Genomic DNA, 20112 nt, shown 5'->3' on the forward strand with positions numbered 1-20112 from the left:
ATGTTATGTGGCACTTGTAATGGAACTGTTTTGATTCATAAATGTCCTTGTCTTGTCTTTAGCATTTTTATTTTCAACAGACTGCAACTTCATTAGAATGAAAAATCCTAGCTGTATAGCCATCATTTTAACTGGGGAGAGAGGAACAAATAACCCAAAAGAAGCAACACCTATGTTTTACTCCAAGCTAGGCAGTCTCCTAATAGCATTATTCCATCTCTTCAGTAATTTGGCCAGGAAAAGTGTGATGCTTTTAGGAATATTTTTGTCAGTGTAAACTACATTGAGTCCTAACTTCTGGCTATCTGAAAAATATCTACTCAGTAATACCTTGTGCCCATTTGACTAAGATGTAAGTTCTCTTGTCATAGTTTTTCAGTCATCTTAAAACAGGTGTTCAGATACTCAAATTGAATTAGGTAGTATATTAGAATAACAGATGTCAGACATTTGTTGTTTGTGTTACAAACAACAAAAAGAGTTAAACTATTACCTCAACATCAATGGTTCTCAGCTGTGTGTAGTTTTGCATCTCTGTCCCCGGGACATTGAGCAATGTCTGAAGACACTGGGTTGTTACAGCTGAGGGTAGGAGGGTATGCTACCGACATCTAGTTCATAGAGGTCAGAGATGCTATTAAACATCCTATCATGCCCAGCAGAGCTCCCCACAACAAAGGATATCCAGCCCAAAATGTCAGTAGTGTTGCTGTTGATAAACCCTGCCTAGTTAAAAACTTTGAATAAGACTCTTTGCTTCTTCAAGGCTGGCGTTTGCCTGTTGTAATCCAAAACTTTGGACATTATTCCATGGTTTAATCCTGTCTAAGACTTAAAGCTAGTACTGCAAACATTTGGAAGGACCTGATAATTGAAAGCAGAATAAAATGTTTTATGTAAATATCTACATATTTTAGTGTAAACACTAAGTTAAAACACTAATTTATACATACTGAAGGTTACAGAGAAATAAAAATAAGCTCTTTGGATAACATTTTACTTTGTATTTGATAATCATGTTCTGTTGTGTTAACTACAGAAGGGTGATAGCGTATAAAAATATTAAAAGTTATGCTTTTCAGTGATTAGATTTAAAATGAGCTGTTTTTAAGTCGAGGGGGTGGTGTTTGTTGTTTGTGTTTGTTTTTTGCTTTTGGGTTTTTTTGTTTTTAAGTAGGCTACATGCCCAATGTGGGGCTTGAACTCACAACCCTGAGACTGAGTGGCATGCTCTACCGACTAAGCCAGCCAAGTGCCCCAAGTTTTTTGTTTGTTTGTTTGTTTTTTACTTATATTAATGTGGGAGCTCTTAGTAAATATGACTGTCATTACGTTAGCAAGATTTAACCCAGATTTTTGAGGTTTATTCATAAATATTTAGAATATTTAAACTGAGGAAGTGATATGCTTTTTGTGTGTATTTTTTCTTGATTTTTTTTTCACCCTTGCTATTTTGCTGAAATAAAGGCATATTATGTATTTTTTTCTACTTGCCTGTTCCTTTTCTTCTGTTGTAAGAGCACAAACAGGCTACTCCTGTGAAGGAAAGCAGCAGCATTTTGCCTGAGCATGTTCAGACAAAATTTTCTCCACCATGAAACTAAATGGCTGCCTGGCAGTCAGCCTTGAAGGTTACTGATTGTGCATTTTTCTTCTTTATTTTCTCTTTGTAATTAAATTACATAAATACAAATAATGTTAATCTAAGAATTTTAATTACACTTCAAAGCTGTTATATTAATGATTGCAAATAAGTTTTCCAAGTTCATATGTACCGTGACCTTTAAGTTTTCAGTCAGTTGGATATCTTGTAATAAGAAATTAGGTAATTTCCCTTTTTATTTAATGGTCTTGATTTTAAGAAAGTTAGGACATTGAGTTTTGAGTTGTCCTTATAAAGTCTAGCACTTGTTGAGGAACTCAGAACACCAGGTTTATAGAGAAAGTTAAATAATACACCATCTTGGGACAGGATTCCTACTACAGTTGAGCGATGAAGGATCTTTTTGAAAATTCATTGTTTCAGAACAGGAACTCTAATTATGTTATTAACAATTGATAATATTGCCAAAGTAATTGTAGATTATGCAAATTCCTTGCTGAGTTTTGCTGCATAGAAAAGTTAATACTTTTATTTTTTTTATATTGAATGAACTTTTTAGATTGGGAATCTTTCTTTGGCTCTAATATGTGTATGTGACTATGTTGTAATTTTTGTAAGCGTTTATGTAAGGGAGTATAAATATATATTTCTTACCACCTATGAAAATGAAAACTCAACACCAGTGGAGAAAACATTTTTATTTGTATCTTATTAAATCTCATTAAACTACTGATTGACTTCATTTAGTTGTTGGTTACTGTTGGGTTTGTTTCTAATTCTTAAGATCGATATGGCTAAACATACACAGTAAGTGTGTAATACAACTTTTTTTTTTAAGGGTGAAGTTGAACAAATTGCTATGATGAAACCAAAAGGCCAGACTGAACATGATGAGGGTATGCTTGAATATTTAGAAGATATCATTGGTTGCGGACGGCTAAATGAGCCTATTAAAATCTTGTGTCGGAGAGTTGAAATATTAAATGAACACAGAGGAGAGAAGGTGAATCTTCTATAGACTCTATTGCAAGTCAGACTTTTGTTTATTGAACAAATTCTGCTGAGTCAAATACTAAAGTTGGAATTACTAAAGAAATCTTTACTATTTTAGATTGAATTTTATATTTCTTATTGACATTTAAATGAACAGTGTTTTATTAATGATGTTTTTGTCTAATGTGGGTATATTTGAAATTGAAGCTATACATATAAAGTATATTTGAGTAATCTGTACACTTTAAATTTTTGTAGTTAAACAGAGTTAAGCTGGTAGAAAAGGAAAAGGACGCCTTAGAAGGAGAGAAAAACATAGCCATTGAATTTCTTACCTTGGAAAATGAAATATTTAGAAAAAAGAATCATGTCTGTCAATATTACATGTAAGTACATTAATGTATCAGTTTTTATTTTTTTTTAAAGATTTTATTTATTTGGCGGACACAACGAGAGAAGGAATACAAGCAGGGGGAGTGGAAGAGGGAGAAGCAGGCCTCCTGCTAAGCAGGGAGCCTAGTGTGGGGCTTGATCCCAGGACCCTAGGATCATGACCTGAGCCAAAGGCAGATGCTTAACAACGGAGCCACCCAGGCGCCCCCTTAGTTTTTATTTCTGACATTAAGCCCTGTCTTTCCTATATTAGAGAAAAATAAAGAATGAAGTAGAAAAAAAATCTAAAAACTATTTTATGTAATGAATTCATTAAATTAGGGTTTTTTACCATATTATTAAAGTTGATTGTTTTTATCTCGTTTTAATTTTAATATAATTAACTTATTATATATTAGTTTCAGATATACACTGTAGTGATTCAGCAATTTTATATTCCATACTCATAAGTATACTTCTAATCCCCTTCACCTCTTTGGCCCATCTCATCACCCATCTTCCCTCTGGATAATCATCAGTTTGTTCTCTGTAGTTAAGAATCTCTTTAAAAAAAAAAAATCTTCAAAAAGGGGGGGGGCACCTGGGTGGCTCAGTCGTTAAGTGTCTGCCTTCAGCTCAGGTCATGATCCCAGGGTCCTGGGATGGAGCCCCATATAGGACTCCCTGCTCCGCGGGAAGCCTGCTTCTCCCTCTTCCACTCCCCCTACTTGTGTAAGCCTGCCTCTCCCTCTCCCACTTGCCCTACTTGTGTTCCCTCTCTCGCTGTGTCTCTGTCAAATAAAAAAAAAAATCTTAAAAAAAAGAATCTCGGTTTGTCTTTCTTTGTTCCTTTTTTTCTTAACTTCCACATATTCATGAAATCATGGTGTTTGTCTTTCTCTAACTTACTTCACTTAATATTGTATTCTCTGGATCCATCCGTGTTGTTACAAATGGCAAGATTTCATTCTTATGGCTGAGTAATATTCCACTGTGTGTGTATATACCACATTTTTTTTTTTTTTAAGAGTTTGGGAGAGAGCATGCACGGGGAGAGGGAGAAGCAGACTCCTCCCCCACCACCACCCCCCGGACCCCCAGCAGGGAGCGCAACGCCAGGCTCAATCCCAGGACTTTGGGATCATGACCTGAGCCCAAGGCATACATTTAACCAACTGAGCCACCGGTGTCCCATACCACATCTTTATCCGTTCATCTTTTGATCGACACTTGGGCTATTTCCATAGTTTGGCTGTTGTAAATAATGTTACAGTAAACATAGGGGTGGATATATCTTTTCAAATTAGTGTTTCTATATACTTTGGATATAGTGGAATAACTGGATCATATGGTAATTCTCTTTTTCCGTTTCCTTCCCCAGATTTGGGAAGTTTTCAGCATTATTTCTTCAAATAAAATTTCTTCCCCCATTTCTCTTTCTTCTCCTGAGATCCCTGTAATGCTAATGTTATTACACTTGATGGTATTGCTGAGTTCCCTCTCCATTTTTTATAATTTTTTTCTCCTTTTCAGCTTGATTGCTTTCTATTACTCTGTCCTCCAGGTCACTGATCCATTCTTCTGTTTCTTCTGTTCTATTTATTCCTTGTAGTATATTTTTAATTTGAGTTGTTGAGTTCTGCATCTCTGGTTGGTGTTTTTTGTTTCTTTGTTGAGTGTCTCAGTGAGATCCTCTGCTCTTTTTCTCAAGTCCAGTTAGGATCTTTATGACCATTCCTTTATCTATCAGGCATATTGCTTATCTCTGTTTTGTTAGCTCTCTTGCAATTTTTGTCCTGTTCTTTAATTTGGGACGTAATTCCTGTCTTTTCTTATTTTGTCCAACTCTTTTTCTGTGTGTTAGGAAATTCAGCTATGCCTCCTGCTCTTGAAAGTAGTGACTTTATGAAGAAGAGGTCCTGTAGTGTCCTGCAATGCAATGTCCCCTGTTCACCAGAACTTGACACCGCAGGGATGTCTGTTATATGTGTTGCATGTGCCCCACTGATGTGGCTAAGCCACATTTGCCTTCAGTCCAGTCTGCAATGGTTCTCTCTGCCTTTTGGGCAAGGTTTGTTCCCTGTGTTGTTAGTGCGTCAATCTGGGGCCACTTTGGGCTTGAGTTGAATTAGACCAGGAATTTGCCAGAGATGCAATAGCACTGAACTGCAGGACACTTTCCCTGTTATCCGTTGAGCTTTCATTGGTAGGCAGGGCCTGCAGCCAGACCAGATGTCTGCTCCCAGCCCACTGCTGGGGTTTAGTCAGACTGGTATGTGTGGTTATCTTCCCCTCTCCCCAGGGCAGGTGTCACTTTGGAGCAGTGCTGGCTCCTGTCTGTGCTGCTTGCTGCTGGCTTGTGGCACCACTTTGGATGGGCTCTGGCCAAGGGCATATTGGAGGGGTCAGGACTGCAAGAGAATGGGGGTATGGGGCAAGCTCTTAGCAAGATAGGTGGTGAGTCTTGGCATTGCAGTGGTTCACACAGGTATCCCTGTATCTAGGCTGGGAGATAGAGGAGGGATGGCTCCTGCCAGCTCCTTTGTTCCTGGAAGAATCTCCTAAAGGTGTCTGCCCCTCCAGCACATGCTCTGAGATTAGTAAATAAATTTCTTTCACATAAACCCGTTTTTCAAACTGCTGCTTCTATGCTCTATCTCCTTGTGGCTTTTTGTTGTGCTGTCTCTTTAAGGGTCAGATCTCCATGTCCTCTTACCCTCCCCTCTCTGCCTGCTGATTTTTTTAAAAAGTCCCAGGTGTGACACCCCACAGATTATCAGAACTCTCCAAATTAGCCCCCCCCCCCCCCCCCCCCCCCCCCCCCCCCCCCCCCCCCCCCCCATTCCCCCCCCCCCCCCCCCCCCCCACTTCTCAAAGCCAAATGTTATGGGGATTCCTCTTCCCCATGCCTGGGATTCTTGATGTGAGGGTCTGTTACTCTCCCTTTTCCATGCTTACGGCACCCCTCCCAAGGACAGTCCCATGGGTCCCTTTAGTCCCAACCACGTCTCCGCCTTTCCTACTGCATCTTCAACGTGGCTGGCCTCTTCTTTACATGTAGCTCTGGAAAGTGTTCTGTTCTGCCAGTCTTCATCATTTTCTGGGTTTACACTTATGTGGGTGTTACCTAGTTGTAGCCTTAGGATGAGGTGAACTTAGGATCTTCCTACTCTTCTACCTTTCCCTGAAGTCCTCGAAGTTGACTTTTAAGTATCCTACTTTTAGTTGGGAGGTGGGTTATGTATAAAAAAATCTCTGATTTTTTTTTTTCCAGTTATGATCTGCAGAAACGAATTGCTGAAATGGAAACTCAAAAGGAAAAAATTCATGAAGATACCAAAGAAATTAATGAGAAGAGCAGTATACTGTCAAATGAAATGAAAGCTAAGAATAAAGCTGTAAAGGATGTAGAGAAGTAATAATCTTTTGGAAAGTATTAGAAGTGTTTGGGTTGAGTTCATGTTTTTGTGTGTGTGTGTGTGTGTGTGTTTATATATAAACTTACTGCCAGCACGTAAGTGTAATGCTTTTGCCAGCATATAAAATGGTTTCCCTTTCCAAACAGGAAATAAATTAATTGCCCTGTATCTAGTTGATTATTATAAATCGAATGTCCAACACTGGTCTTAAAATAGCAGAGGATGCTTCCCCCTAGCGGCAGAACTCAATAACACAAAACATCACATCAAAAATAAGCATTTAACCTGACAGGTTAGTTGTCTTAAAAATAAACAGTCCACAAATCTAATTGAGGTAAAAGTAGGTCATCATTTACTCTAGATAGGCTTTTTTTTTTTTTTTTAAGTCTTATCATGATCTTTCTCTGTCAGTATTCAGTGACACCAGTATCTCTTACCTATGTGATTTTTTTTTTCTTTAAAATGAGTTTTACTTAAGTTTATGGTAAACTCTCGCTATACCCTGACATTATAGTCACTCAAAAATGTAGTATTTCCTATCTAGCTTAGAAGGGCAAAACAACTCTCATAATCACATCTTAATGGCTCCCTCAAATTTAGTGGGAGGTGCAGATCAGTTTGAAAATGGATAGCTGTAGGATCTTCCACCTCCTTGTAAGAGTTTGGTCACGTTTACAGCAGCAGTGTCCTAGGCAGAGCATAAAACATGGCTTTAAATGAATATCCAAAATAGTGATGTAATTCTCTTTATTTGCTAGGAAACTGAATAAAATTACAAAATTTATTGAGGAAAATAAAGCAAAATTTACACAGCTAGATTTGGAAGATGTTCAAGTTCGGGAAAAATTAAAACATGCTTCAAGTAAAGCCAAAAAACTGGAGAAACAACTTCAAAAAGATAAAGAAAAAGTAGGTTTTAAAAGAATCTGAATATTAGATCTAATTTTCATTATTTTTCATGGATGTGCCAGTCCCTTATTTTTAAGAAAATGGGTTAGTATTCTGAATATTAAGTGTTTCAGCATTTATCTCTGAATGTGATTTTTTTTTTTCTCCAAAGGTAAATATTGGCATTCATTGGCCTTGAGTTTTAGAGCTTATTTTTCTGTGACATACATTATTAGGGAAATATTTACCAAATTAGCAATTCTATTTGATCAACAAAATAGTTTTCTTTTTCTTAGGGTAATGGTTTAAAGAGATGTTTTTGGTTATGTATTTTGAACTTTTAAAAATATTACCTGCCTCCTATAAAAATCAAGTAAAGAGTATCAGAGTAGGAGTTCCCTCTTGGAAAGGAGGGAAGGGAAAGCTCAAAATTCACAAGGAGTTGATTAGCTATTCTGAGACTTTAAAAACAAGTTCGGACCAGAATGCCTAATTTCCTAGGAGTCCCTGATAATGAATTGGGAGTCCTTCGTTGTATTTCTCCAAATGCATTTGTTTACAAAATACTTTCTGCTCAGTATGGGAATAAATCTTGTGTGAATCAGTGTTTGAGGGTCATCATTTTGGGAAATATTGAACTCTGCTACTAGGTAATCAGGATAAACAAAATAACATGGATATGAGAGTAACCCTTAAATTGGACAGACTAGGGCAATTTATAACTTACAGAAGTATTAGCTTTTAGGCATCAAATGTCAATAAGTGCTTATTACCAAAAGGTATTAATGGAATAAGGTACTAGTCCTACATAGTGACTTTGGAAGGGTAACATGAAAGATTTTAGGATTTCAGGGAGGCCAGGGGTTATAAAAGTAATCTGCGGTAAGTTACAATATTCCGTGAAGGACAGTCTGGGAAATTCCATGTAGTCAGAGTGTATTAATTAGTGAAGAAGGGTAAATACAGCCTGAAAGTGGAGCAGAAGGAAGAAAGACCTGATGGCCAGCTAGGGAGGATTTTCTTCCTTAACAAATGAGGAATTCATAGAATTAACTTTTCTACTAAACTGAAAGCACAGAAATGAAGTAAATGGTTAAAGTATTTGCTAAAGCCGGCTAATTCAAGTCTGATTTACAAAGGAAACCACAGATAGGAGGATGCTGAGAAACAGTTTTAAATAAGTCAAATATTGATGATACTAGATAGTCTCAAGGCATATGCTCCTGTAAATTTATTTTACAATCTTAGGTTGAAGAATTTAAAAGTATACCTGCCAAGAGTGAGAAGATCATAACTGAAACAACAACTCGAAACAGTGCCCTTGAGAAGGAAAAAGAGAAAGAAGAAGAAAAATTAAAAGAAGTTATGGATAGCCTTAAACAGGAAACACAAGGTCTTCAGAAAGAAAAAGAAGTAAGATTCTTTATCAGTTGGTGTTTATTTTGGTGACTTTTTTTTTAACTTAATGTTTTTGCGTAATAGTAAAAACTGAACTGCTGGAGGGATTTTGGACTTCTGATATCTAATGTTCCTAAAAACAGCCTAGACTCTTTCCCCTTTTTGTTTTCTACTTTCCCATTTTAAAAAAGTTAATGAGAATTTATGGTGATGGCAAGAAATGTATCATGTCAAATACTTTGTTATATGTCATTCTTTAAGTCTGTTGATTTCATCAAATAGTCTTTTTCGTCTCCTTTTAAGTTACCAAGAAAATAATTTAATTGGTTGACACCTATGAAATCATGGAACCACACTAACAACAGGTTGATACCTACCTTTCTTTTCTCCTGTAGCACTTGTATAATAGTTTAAAACCATGGCTCTTGAGTCAGTTCTCAGTTGAAATCCTACATCAATCATTTATTACCTCTGATCTTGCATGGGTTGTTATGTCTCCAAGTCCTCCTCTCAAAATGGAAGAAAATATTAACATCTTGTGAATCTTCGTGAAAATAAAATGTACATATTTTTACGTAAAGTGCCTAGAAATAATGAACTTTAGCTACTTTAGCACTTCACTAATAAAACGAGAGTGTGAGGTGGTCATATCTGAATAGTCCTTATACCTTACCGTTCAGTCTTACCTGCCCAACAAGAGTATAAAGCACAAAGCTTATCTATCCTTGTTTATATTCACCACAGCCTTTGACAAAACTGAGGTTATTGAGTAGAAATTATAATAGTAATTGAATTGAATTGACTTATATAAGTAAATTATGTGAGGCTTACATACATCAGTTACAGACTTCTGTACAAACTTTGTATACATCAGTAAAGTTTTCTTGGGTTTTGTGGTTTTTTTGTTTTAAGTTACAGATTTAGCAGATTCTCTTTTGGAACAGGCACGTTCTAATGCCGCACTACAAAACTTTACAAGTAGGATGCCCATGTGATAAAATGGCAGTAGATAATGCAATAGCTTTCATGATATAATACTTTATGGATACAGATTTTCACATTTGCTCATCTAATGCATACTGAGTATTTCTATGTGTCTTGGCACCCTGAGTTAATGACAAAGCCAGGACATACATCCAAGTGTCTTCATTCCTCAACATAATATAGTAGCTGAAAACAGAGGTTCTACCACTTAAGAGTGATTGCATGACTTGGAGCAGGTTATTAAAACTGACCTCATTTTCCTCAAAATGAGCATGATGATGGTACTTACCTCATGAGATTGTTATGTTAAAGAATTCATACATTCAGAATAGGCCTAGAACATCAGGAGCAGTGTGTGTGTATGTTAGTGTTCATGATTTTCACCATCAAACATTTAAACTGATGATCTGATGACTTTGCACATAACCCCTGGTCCTGGGCCTATTCCCTTACGTGTGAAAGGAAAGGATTGAGCTTTTGTAAGGGCCTTTCATATGCCATTATTCTAATATATAGATCCTTTCTACACAGTCAGTTATAGTAGCCCATATTTTCTGCTCACTTGTCAAAAAATAACTAGTGTTGAGGATTACCTGGACTTACCTCTAAAATTTACAAAGATTCTCAACATAAATATACTTGAGGAAACTGCTGAATAGTCCTTATACCTTACCATCAGGTAAAGTAATGTAGAAAGACCAGGGATCTAGAGTTTAGACTCAAGTTTTTCTTCTTTGAACCACTCTTATTGTTGTTTTAATCTCCAAAATGAGCGTATTTATATCTAGTTCATTAAGCTCTTGTGAAATTAATTGGGAAGAGACTTTATGTGTTGTGAGTGAACATTGGCAACTAGGCAAAAACTACTAGTCCAGTTCAAATTGTAAGAATTATTTTTATGTATTATGTTTGTAGAATCTCTAAAGCTGAATTCAACATGTATGGTTTCCATTTCAGCTTAGGTTTGAAAATGTATTTCAGATTTAATGGAGTCCATTATATTTTAACAGAGTCGAGAGAAAGAACTTATGGGTTTCAGCAAATTGGTAAATGAAGCACGTTCAAAGATGGATGTAGCCCAATCAGAACTTGATATCTATCTCAGTCGTCATAATACTGCGGTGTCTCAATTAAGTAAGGCCAAGGAAGCTCTAATTGCAGCTTCTGAGACTCTCAAAGAGAGGAAAGCTGCAATCAGAGAAATAGAAGCAAAACTCCCTCAATCTGAACTGGAATTAAAGGAGGTAAATCGTTGCTTCTGTATTTCATCAACCCTTGTTATCAATTTATATATTTATATATATTTTTTCTAATTTAAACATCTGAAGTGACTGATAGATTTACCTTTTTCATTTAGTGTGATCTTCCCCAAAAGACTGGAGTTAGTATTTCAGTATTCAGTATGAATTGAGACTATCAAGGAACTATATTCTCCCCAGAGTGTCAAACAGTAAATAACACTGCTACTGCCACCATTATTTCCCACAGAAATAATTTAAACAAAGAAAGTTTGTGTTTCCCTAAATCTAAATGTAGACAGTGTATGCAGGGGTAAATGAAAAACCTAAATATATCTGTAAGAATGAATATACATACCATCTATCTTAGTATATTTTTTCTGGTTTTGAACTTAAGGATACAGTTTTTCTGTTGTTGGGACTGCATACTGTTTTAAACTAATCAAGATAGCTACCTTAGCTCATTAGGCATTCCCTTCCTTATCCTTGAGTGAATTAGGTCTCTCAGGAATTTCACAACTTTAATCTCCAGAGCCTCATTGGGTAAGATGGCAATAGAAAATGCTGTTTGAAGAGAAAATGTACACTATTTGGTCATCAGGGAATTTCATGACCAATTAGAATTTATTTATTTTTAAGATTTTTTTTATTTATTTGACAGAATGCAAGAGAGGGAACACAAGCGGGGGGTGGGGGTGGGAGAGGGAGAAGCAGGCCTCCCGCTGAGCAGGGAGCCCAATGCGGGGCTCGGGCTCAATGCCAAAGGCAGACGCTTAAGGACTGAGCCACCCAGGCGCCCCGGCCAATTAGAATTTAAATGTAAACTTAAATTATATCTAGTGGCTACTTCTATCTTGCTGGTGATTCAGTTTATTTGGGGATAAATTATATTTATAACTTGAGCTTTTACTTGATACTGTGACTGGTAATAGAGGTAATAATTTAAAGCCAGGAGATAGGGAGAATGTCAGAAAAAAAGTGGCTGCTGTAACTTAAGAGATTGAGAAACTGAGTTTGGGGTTTTGTGTACATGTGTATGGTTTCTCTTGTTGGCAGCCTGACATTTTTGTATAGCAGTAATACTATTCATTTACCATGTTCTCTTTCATTTCAAAGCTGTGCATTTTGGGGGTGCATGGGTGGCTCAGTCAGTTGAGCATCCAACTCTTGGTTTCAGTTTGGTTGTGATCTCATGGATGACGGGATGGAGCCCCAAGTAGAAGGGGGAGATCCACATTCAGCAGGGAGTCTCCTTAAAGATTCTTGCCTTCTGTCCCGCCCCCCTCCCCATGGGCACATGTTCTCCCTCTCTAAAATAATCTTTTTTAAAAAGCTATTGTTTAAAAAAAAATACATATATAATAATAAATATAAGTATCTTTCATTATTTAGAATGCATAGCACAGTATAACCATAGTCCTGCCCAGTAACCCATATTCTGGGTCCTGTACAAAGGTCCATTTTTGATTAATGTGGACATTAAGAATTAAGATACACTGGGGCACCTGGGTGGCTCAGTCAAGCATCTGCCTTCAGCTCAGGTCATGATCGTGGGGTCCCAGGAATGAGTCCCACATCAGGCTCTCTGCTCAGCGGGGAGTCTGCTTCTCCCTCTGACCCTCCCCCATCTCGTTCTCACTCTCAAATAAAATCTTTTTTTAAAAAATGTTAAAAAAAGAATTAAGACACACTTATGCATAACTGTGTGGTGCCAAACTGGGATTTCCGCAGCCATAGCTCAACTTACTCTATCAAATCAGTATGCTACTAGAACCATATTGCACTTATGTTCCTTATTATTGACCCAAATAATTTATGTTCCTTTAAAATTGGAAAACTCATCCATATTTCAAACCCAGTCTCAACGGTTACAAGATGGAAGTTTAGTTCTGGTTCAAGTATTTATTATTGGTCTTTCCTTTTTTTATGAGGCATTGCAACTGATTCTGTGCTGTGGTTGGGCATATGCTTCTGGGATTCATTTTCTTCACTTTACACTTTTAGAAAGAAAAAGAACTTCAAAAACTTACACAAGAAGAAATAAAATTAAAAAGTTTGGTTCGTGATCTTTTCCAAAAAGTTGAGGAAGCAAAGAGTTCCTTAGCAATGAATCGAAGTAGGGGGAAAGTCCTTGATGCAATAATTCAAGAAAAAAAATCTGGCAGGATTCCAGGAATATATGGAAGATTGGTAAAGTAGATTTATTTGGAAATGACTATATATTTTTCTTAAGAAAGATACTGTAAATAATTTTCTTCCTTTGACTTAAAGAACTGTAATACTAAGTTATTGTACATGGAATAACATTTAGTTTTAAAAGACATTGATTTTTAAACACTTTGCTCTTCAAGCATGATAAAATTCTTTGTGGTATCGGTTATCTCATATTAAAAGGAAGTTTTTTCTTTTGTAGTTTCAGATAACTATCATTTTCGTACCAAGAAAACTAACTAGTTGTGATAAGGAAAACTAACAAAACCACTTTATTCTTTTTTAAAAAAATAAGAATTTGATAAATTCTGTGTTTTATACCATTATATTGAAGGTTGTGGCTAGAATGTAGGGAAATCAACAAGGGATAATATAGAAACCCAAGACTAGCAGTACTGGAGACCGTTAGTGCCCCTGAACTTGAAGAGGGAAGGGAACTGTAGCCATGGCTAGAAGCTGGCCAGAAGGAAATGGGGAAAATATTTCAGCCCCATTCATCTCTACCGTGCCATCCCTAGCTGATTGATACCTCACATTCTCTAAAGCTAAAGAACCAAGGGGGCCAGTTAGTGTAGTTCCTTAGTCAGCCTTCCAGAGAAGGAAGCAGAAAAAGAATGATTTGTAAAGGCAAATGAAAATTACCCAGCATAGTTTCTTCCATGTCTTCGTGTCAGGTGACTTCCACCTTATTTTCTTGGGAGATAATGTGATTCTATTCTTTTGCTCTCATGGAAAAATAAAGTTAGTCTGTGGATGCTGCTTCATGGCTAATAGAGAAGTAGGCAAATGTGTTTCATCAGGACCTATATAATCCTAGCTGGCTTTCAATAATTAAAAATTTTATTATTCTAGAATTTATTTTGCTTAAGCCATAGTACTTTTACGGTTGAAAGATTTTAAAATCACGTGTTTTCATGCAACAAACAGTTCTTTCATTTTGTGCTCATTAATTCAAATTCTGCATATCTATAAATTTTTTTTAAAGGTATGTTTAAAAACTACTCGTGATTGCCTTTGCAGAAGGGGAAGGTTGAGTGAGAGGAACACATATTTTTCATTGTGTACCCTTTTTGTGTTTTTTAAACCATGCATAAGTATAGTTTTTCAAGTAAAAGTAACAAATCTGTAGAAATTGTAATGAAATGATCCTGTGCCTAATTTCTTACTGATTATATGCATTGATTTTTTTTTTCCCCTTCCTCTTAATTAGGGGGATTTAGGAGCAATTGATGAAAAATATGATGTTGCTATTTCATCCTGTTGTCATGCATTAGACTACATTGTTGTTGATTCTATTGATACAGCTCAAGATTGTGTGAACTTCCTTAAACGACAAAATATTGGAGTTGCAACCTTCATAGGTTTGGATAAGGTGGGTATTCATAATAAGCTACCTGTAATTTAATTTTAAAGTGCAAATTGCTTTTTTATTTTGAACCCTAGTTTTTTTCTTTATAGTTATTTAGTGAACACCTGATACGTTTTGAGGATTATTTTTAGGTCCTGACGTCATATAGTTGTAGGAAAAAACCTTATAATACCTCTCCTAAAGGAATATACGTTCCAATATTAGAGTGACTGGTAGTTATATTTTTCCCATTATCAGTAACTACTTTTAAAAAAACAAAACCAAAAACCTTTATGTAGATAGAAGTCACAAAAAATAAAATATGCCATTTTGAAGTATCGAGGTCAATGGGTTTTAGTATATTTATAAGATTGTTAAACCATAACTACTAATTACAGAATATTTTCATCACCCCAAAAAGAAATCTACTCATTCACAGTTACTACCTATCTCCCACCCCCCACAACTTACAATCTACTTTTTTATTTACTTGTTCTGGACATTTTGTATAAATGGAATCATTCAATATATAGGTTTTTGTGTGTGGCTTAGATTTTCAAAATTTATCCATGTTGTAGCATATATCATCAGTTCATTCCTTTTTATTGCCAAGCTGTTCCATTGTGTGGATGTACCACATTTTGTTTATCCATTCATCAGTGATAAACATTTGTGGTGTTTCTATATTTTGGCTATATGGGTAATGCTGCTTTGAACATTGGTATGCAGATTTTTGTGCATACGCATGTTTTCAGCTTTCTGGTTAATACCTAGGATTAGAATTACTGGGTCACCTGTTAACTCTTTGACTTTTTGAGGAACTGACAAACTTTCCCACTGTTGCTACACCATGTCCTACCCATAATTTATAAAGCTTCCAGTTTAATAGTCTCCACGCCCTGTGTGAAGCCCAAACATGGGGCTTGAACTCTCAACCCTGAGATCAAAACCTGAGCTGAGATCAATAATTGAACACTTAACTGACTGTGCCACCCATGCGCCCCTTTCGTGGTTTTGATTTGCATTTCCTGATTATTAATGTTGAATATTTTTTCATGTGCTTATTGGCCATTTGTTTATCTTCTTTGGAGAACTATTCAAATCCCTTACCCATTCCTTCATTGGTTTATTTGTCTTAGTTGTAAGAGTTTTGTTTTGTTTTATGTATTTTGGGTGCAAATCTCTTGTCAGATATATAATTTGCAAATGTTTTCTCCCATTCTGTGGATTGTCTTCCCTTTCTTGATGGTTTCCTCTGAAGCACAATTTTTTAAATTTTGATAAAGCCTAATTTTTTTTTAATTTGGTTTATGTTTTATCTGTCATATCTAAGAAACTACATAATCCAATGTAAAGTTTTTACATTTAGGTTTTTAATCCATGTTAATTTTATAATACAGTAAAGGGTCTAATTCTACTCTTGGATGTGGATGTCCAGTTGTTCCAGCACCATTTGTTGGAAAGACTATTTATTCTTTCCCCATTGAATTTACTTGGCATCCTTGTCAATTGACCATAAATGTAAGGGTTTATTTCTGGACTCTTCATTTATCTGTAGGTCTATCCTTGCATTAGTACACACTGTCTTAATTACTGTAGTTTTGTAAAAAGGTTTGAAATCAGGAGTCCTCTAATTTTGTTCCTTTGTTTCTTTCTTAAGTAGGCTCCAATTCCAGCGTGGAGCCCAGTACAGGGCTAGAACGCACAACCCTGATATCCAGAGTCAGATGCTTAACTGAGCCTCCCAGGCACCTGAATTTTGTTCTTTGATATCAAGATTGTTTTGGCTATTCTGAGTCCCTGTAATTTCCATATGAATTTTAAGATCAGCTGCTCTGTTTCAGGGCAGGGGGTGGGGGGACGCAGGTAACTGGGATTTTGATGCAGGTTGCATTGAATCTGTAGATCAATTTGTGTGGTATTGCCATCTTAATAATTTTAAACCTTAACAGTCCACGAACTGAGGATGTCTTCCATTTATTTGGGTCTAAATCCATACCATAATGTTTTATAGCCTTTACTATACAGTTTTTGTGTTTCTTCTGTTAAATTCCTGTTTTGGAGGTTTTCTGTCCTAAATATGACATTATAAATGGAATTTTTAAATCTCATTTTTAGTTTATTCATTACTGGTGTATAGAAATATAATTTTTGTATATTGATTCTGTATCTTACAGCTTTGCTGAAATATTAGGTTTAATAGTTTTGTGTGTGTGTATTCTCTAGGATTTTATATATCATCTGGGAATAGAATTTTACAGTAAGTCTTTTAAAATAATAGTAAAATAATACTCAATTATGCAGATATTCAGAACCTTATATACATGTTCTTACATGATACACATGTATGTATGTTACATAAATGATACCTGAAAGAAATGATTTTTTTTTTTTTTTTTTTAACTTTAGATGACCGTATGGGCGAATAAAATGACCAAAATTCAAACTCCTGAAAATACTCCTCGGTTATTTGATTTAGTAAAAGTAAAAGATGAGAAAATTCGTCAAGCTTTTTACTTTGCTTTACGGGATACCTTAGTTGCTGACAACTTAGATCAAGCCACAAGAGTAGCGTATCAAAAAGATAGAAGATGGAGAGTGGTGACATTACAGGGGCAAATCATAGAACAGTCAGGTAATCATTTTTTTTTCCTGCCATTGAGTTTATTTAATCTTGTTAGGGGAGACAACTAAGTCTTACTTCTGTTCTGTAGGTACAATGACTGGTGGTGGAAGCAAAGTAATGAAAGGAAGGATGGGTTCATCAGTTGTTGAAATCTCAGAAGAAGAGGTCAGCATATATAAAATTATAGTCAGACCTTTTTTATTAAGCTTATTGATGTGTAACATGCATACTATAAAATTTAGCCTAAGTGAACTCAGATTTTAAGGTAACAGATTGAATTTTGTATAAATGACATAAGATGTGGGAATTTTTTTTAATATAAAACCCTTTAAGGCTCTAAAAATAAAACATGTGAATTAGAAAGTATATGCTCAACATATGTATCTTTCTAGTATTACATTTGGATCATATGGATATTTCATAATTTAACCACTCACTTATTACTTGACATTTAATTTTTTTCACATACAGTTATTGCTGCAGTGCGTAATTGTTTTTTCTGTTTCAAAATAAGTATAGCAAAGACTTCTAATGAAAATTTCTAAATTTTATTTCAAAATATTTGACATGACCCCAAGTATATGAGAATGTCAGAATGTCTAGAAAAAACTTTTGTGTTCTGTCATCCTCTTGGAACACTGCACTTTTTTATTCCTTAAAAATACATACTTTGATGTTCTAGATACCGAACTTTTTCCAAAGAGATATACCTTGATTTTTTTTTCCCCCCATATTTTGAAATAGTTGCTATCCTTCCACTTAAAAATTTTCATGGTGTAAAAGGTAATATATATGGCACTTAAAATTATCTTCCGCCTCAGATTCTGTGATGAGGAAATTAGTTTGACCATCTCCTAAGCTTTAGGATTGGGAATTGTAACTGGGTTTTTGGTTTTATTCTAGTCTTTAAAATCAGAAATTTTGATTTTCTTCATTCATAGGTTGATTTGGCTGCTAATCTGAAATGACTCTTGGAGTAAACTTACTTCACTGGTATTCTTTGTAGGTAAATAGAATGGAATCGCAGTTGGAGAGAGACTCTCAAAAATCAGTGCAAATCCAGGAACAGAAAGTACAATTGGAAGAAGCAGTAGTTAAGTTAAGGCATAATGAACGAGAAATGAAGAATACACTAGAAAAATTTACTGCAAGCATCCAGGTACTCTTGTCAATATTAGCTAAAACTGTTAGAATTCAGTAGCATTTGGCAGAAGCATTTTATTGTTTGCTTATAATTTTAGAATATAAAGGAAGAGAGTGGGCCTCTAAATGGAAGTCCTGTGTCTTGATTTCATTTTCCTGAGTACTAATGGATAAATGCCCTGTTGCAATTTTGCTCTAACCATAGCTGTTCTTGGTTTCCATTTATACTCCATGGCGTCTTCCCCCTAACACCTATGTGAGCCTTTATTTTCATTCTCTTTTCAAAGTAGAATGCTTCTTAATTATGAAAAAGCATTGATACTCACTACTTAAAAAAACAAAAAACAGCAGAAAATACCCACAAGATTATCACCCTTAATTTTTATGTATATGCTTCAACTTTTTAATAGAAATACTTAGTCTTTGTGTATGTGTTTATATTTATGGTAGATATGGATATATGCATAGATTTTTAATGAGTCATACTAACTTTTCTAGTAAATCGTGGTTTCTTTCCAAGCCAATGTAAATTTACTTTGTTTGCAGCTGCATTTGAGCATTTTGTTTGTATCACAATTTGATAAATGCTTTTCCATGTTATGAATATTCCTGTTTAAAATACCCTTGTCAGGAGCACCTGGCTGGCTCAGTCAGTGGAGCATGAGACTCTTTATCTCAGAGTTGTGAGTTCAAGCCCCAGGTTGGGTGTAGAGATTACTTAAAATCTTTTAAAATAAATAAATAAAATATCTTTCTTAGATATATCTTTATACACTCATCCAATTATTAACTTAGGTTAGATTTGTAAAATTATTACCCACTATGTGTACAGTGTTTAAGGCATTATTGCATAATGTCAAATTGTTCTCAAAAGGATGGTTCTGATTCATTTACTTTTAATAGCATATGCAAGTAATTGTTTTTCCAAGTCTGAACACTAGGTGGTAGTCTTTGGTATATTGTAAATTTGCTAATCTGCACCAGAAAATGGCATTTTAACTTGTTTTTGTGATGAATTACAAATTTCATGTGTTTGTTGGCCTTTTTCATGTTTTATATTAATTGTTCATGTTTTCTGCCCTTTTCCTGTTAGTATTTTCTTCTTAAAGATTTTAAGTGTCTTTATTTCATTCAAAGTATTTAAGGCAAATGTTATTAGTAAAAATATTGACCTATGTTAAAATATTTCTGTAGCGTTTATCAGAGCAAGAAGAATATTTGAATGTCCAAGTTAAGGAACTTGAAGCTAATGTACTTGCTACAGCCCCTGACAAAAAAAAGCAGAAATTACTAGAAGAAAATGTTAGTGTTTTCAAAACAGGTATGTTTAAGGATACATGCTTATACATGCTTGCTTTTTTTTTTTTTTTTTTTTCTGAGATTGTCAGAAATAAGTTTTTTTTTAATGTTTGGAATGTTTAAACATAGCAGTTTATAGAATAAAAATAGCAGTCACATACTTCTGTGCAAGTCACTGCTCTGTTTCATGGTTTCTATTATTTCGTTCTTAAAAGGTTATAAAGTAAATACTATTAAGTACTTCATTTGACTGATAAGAAAACTTAAGCACAGAATGATTTATATAATTTGCCGAAGGTCATATAGCATGTGGTGATAGAGGAATTGAGGACCAAGGCAATCTATTTGCAGAACCCATGCTCTTAATTTTATACTTTATATATTTGGCGCAATCCTTACCCTTCAAAATAGTAGTTATTTTATAGATTTAGGAAACAGTATCAAATAAAAGCATACAGGAAATAAGTGGTATACACATGAAGAAAAACAGTCTTTGTTTGAGAATTTAGAAAACATGTTTTTCCTTCCAGAACTTTTTCTTTGTATACATGTAAATATGTAAGTGTTCCACCAATATCATAAAGCAAGAA

The 20112-nt window shown here is 35.2% G+C and overlaps 1 protein-coding gene across 3 annotated transcripts in view; it reads left to right on the forward strand.

Moving 5' to 3' along the window:
• Positions 1-20112, forward strand: part of SMC4 (structural maintenance of chromosomes 4) — a 38944-nt gene that overhangs the window by 9383 nt on the left and 9449 nt on the right. For all 3 annotated transcript variants that reach the window (XM_034998180.1, XM_034998196.1, XM_034998188.1), the window contains 12 exons: positions 2442-2606; positions 2855-2982; positions 6243-6383; positions 7146-7296; positions 8524-8688; positions 10668-10901; positions 12900-13085; positions 14317-14478; positions 16864-17089; positions 17169-17245; positions 18087-18239; positions 19418-19544. In XM_034998180.1, coding sequence (XP_034854071.1) covers positions 2442-2606; positions 2855-2982; positions 6243-6383; positions 7146-7296; positions 8524-8688; positions 10668-10901; positions 12900-13085; positions 14317-14478; positions 16864-17089; positions 17169-17245; positions 18087-18239; positions 19418-19544 — 1915 coding nt within the window. The remainder of the gene's footprint in view (positions 1-2441; positions 2607-2854; positions 2983-6242; positions 6384-7145; positions 7297-8523; positions 8689-10667; positions 10902-12899; positions 13086-14316; positions 14479-16863; positions 17090-17168; positions 17246-18086; positions 18240-19417; positions 19545-20112) is intronic.

This window comes from Mirounga leonina, unplaced genomic scaffold (assembly GCF_011800145.1).
Source record: "Mirounga leonina isolate KUSES-001 unplaced genomic scaffold, KU_Mleo_1.0 Mir_115, whole genome shotgun sequence".
Taxonomy (NCBI): Eukaryota; Metazoa; Chordata; class Mammalia; order Carnivora; family Phocidae; genus Mirounga; species Mirounga leonina.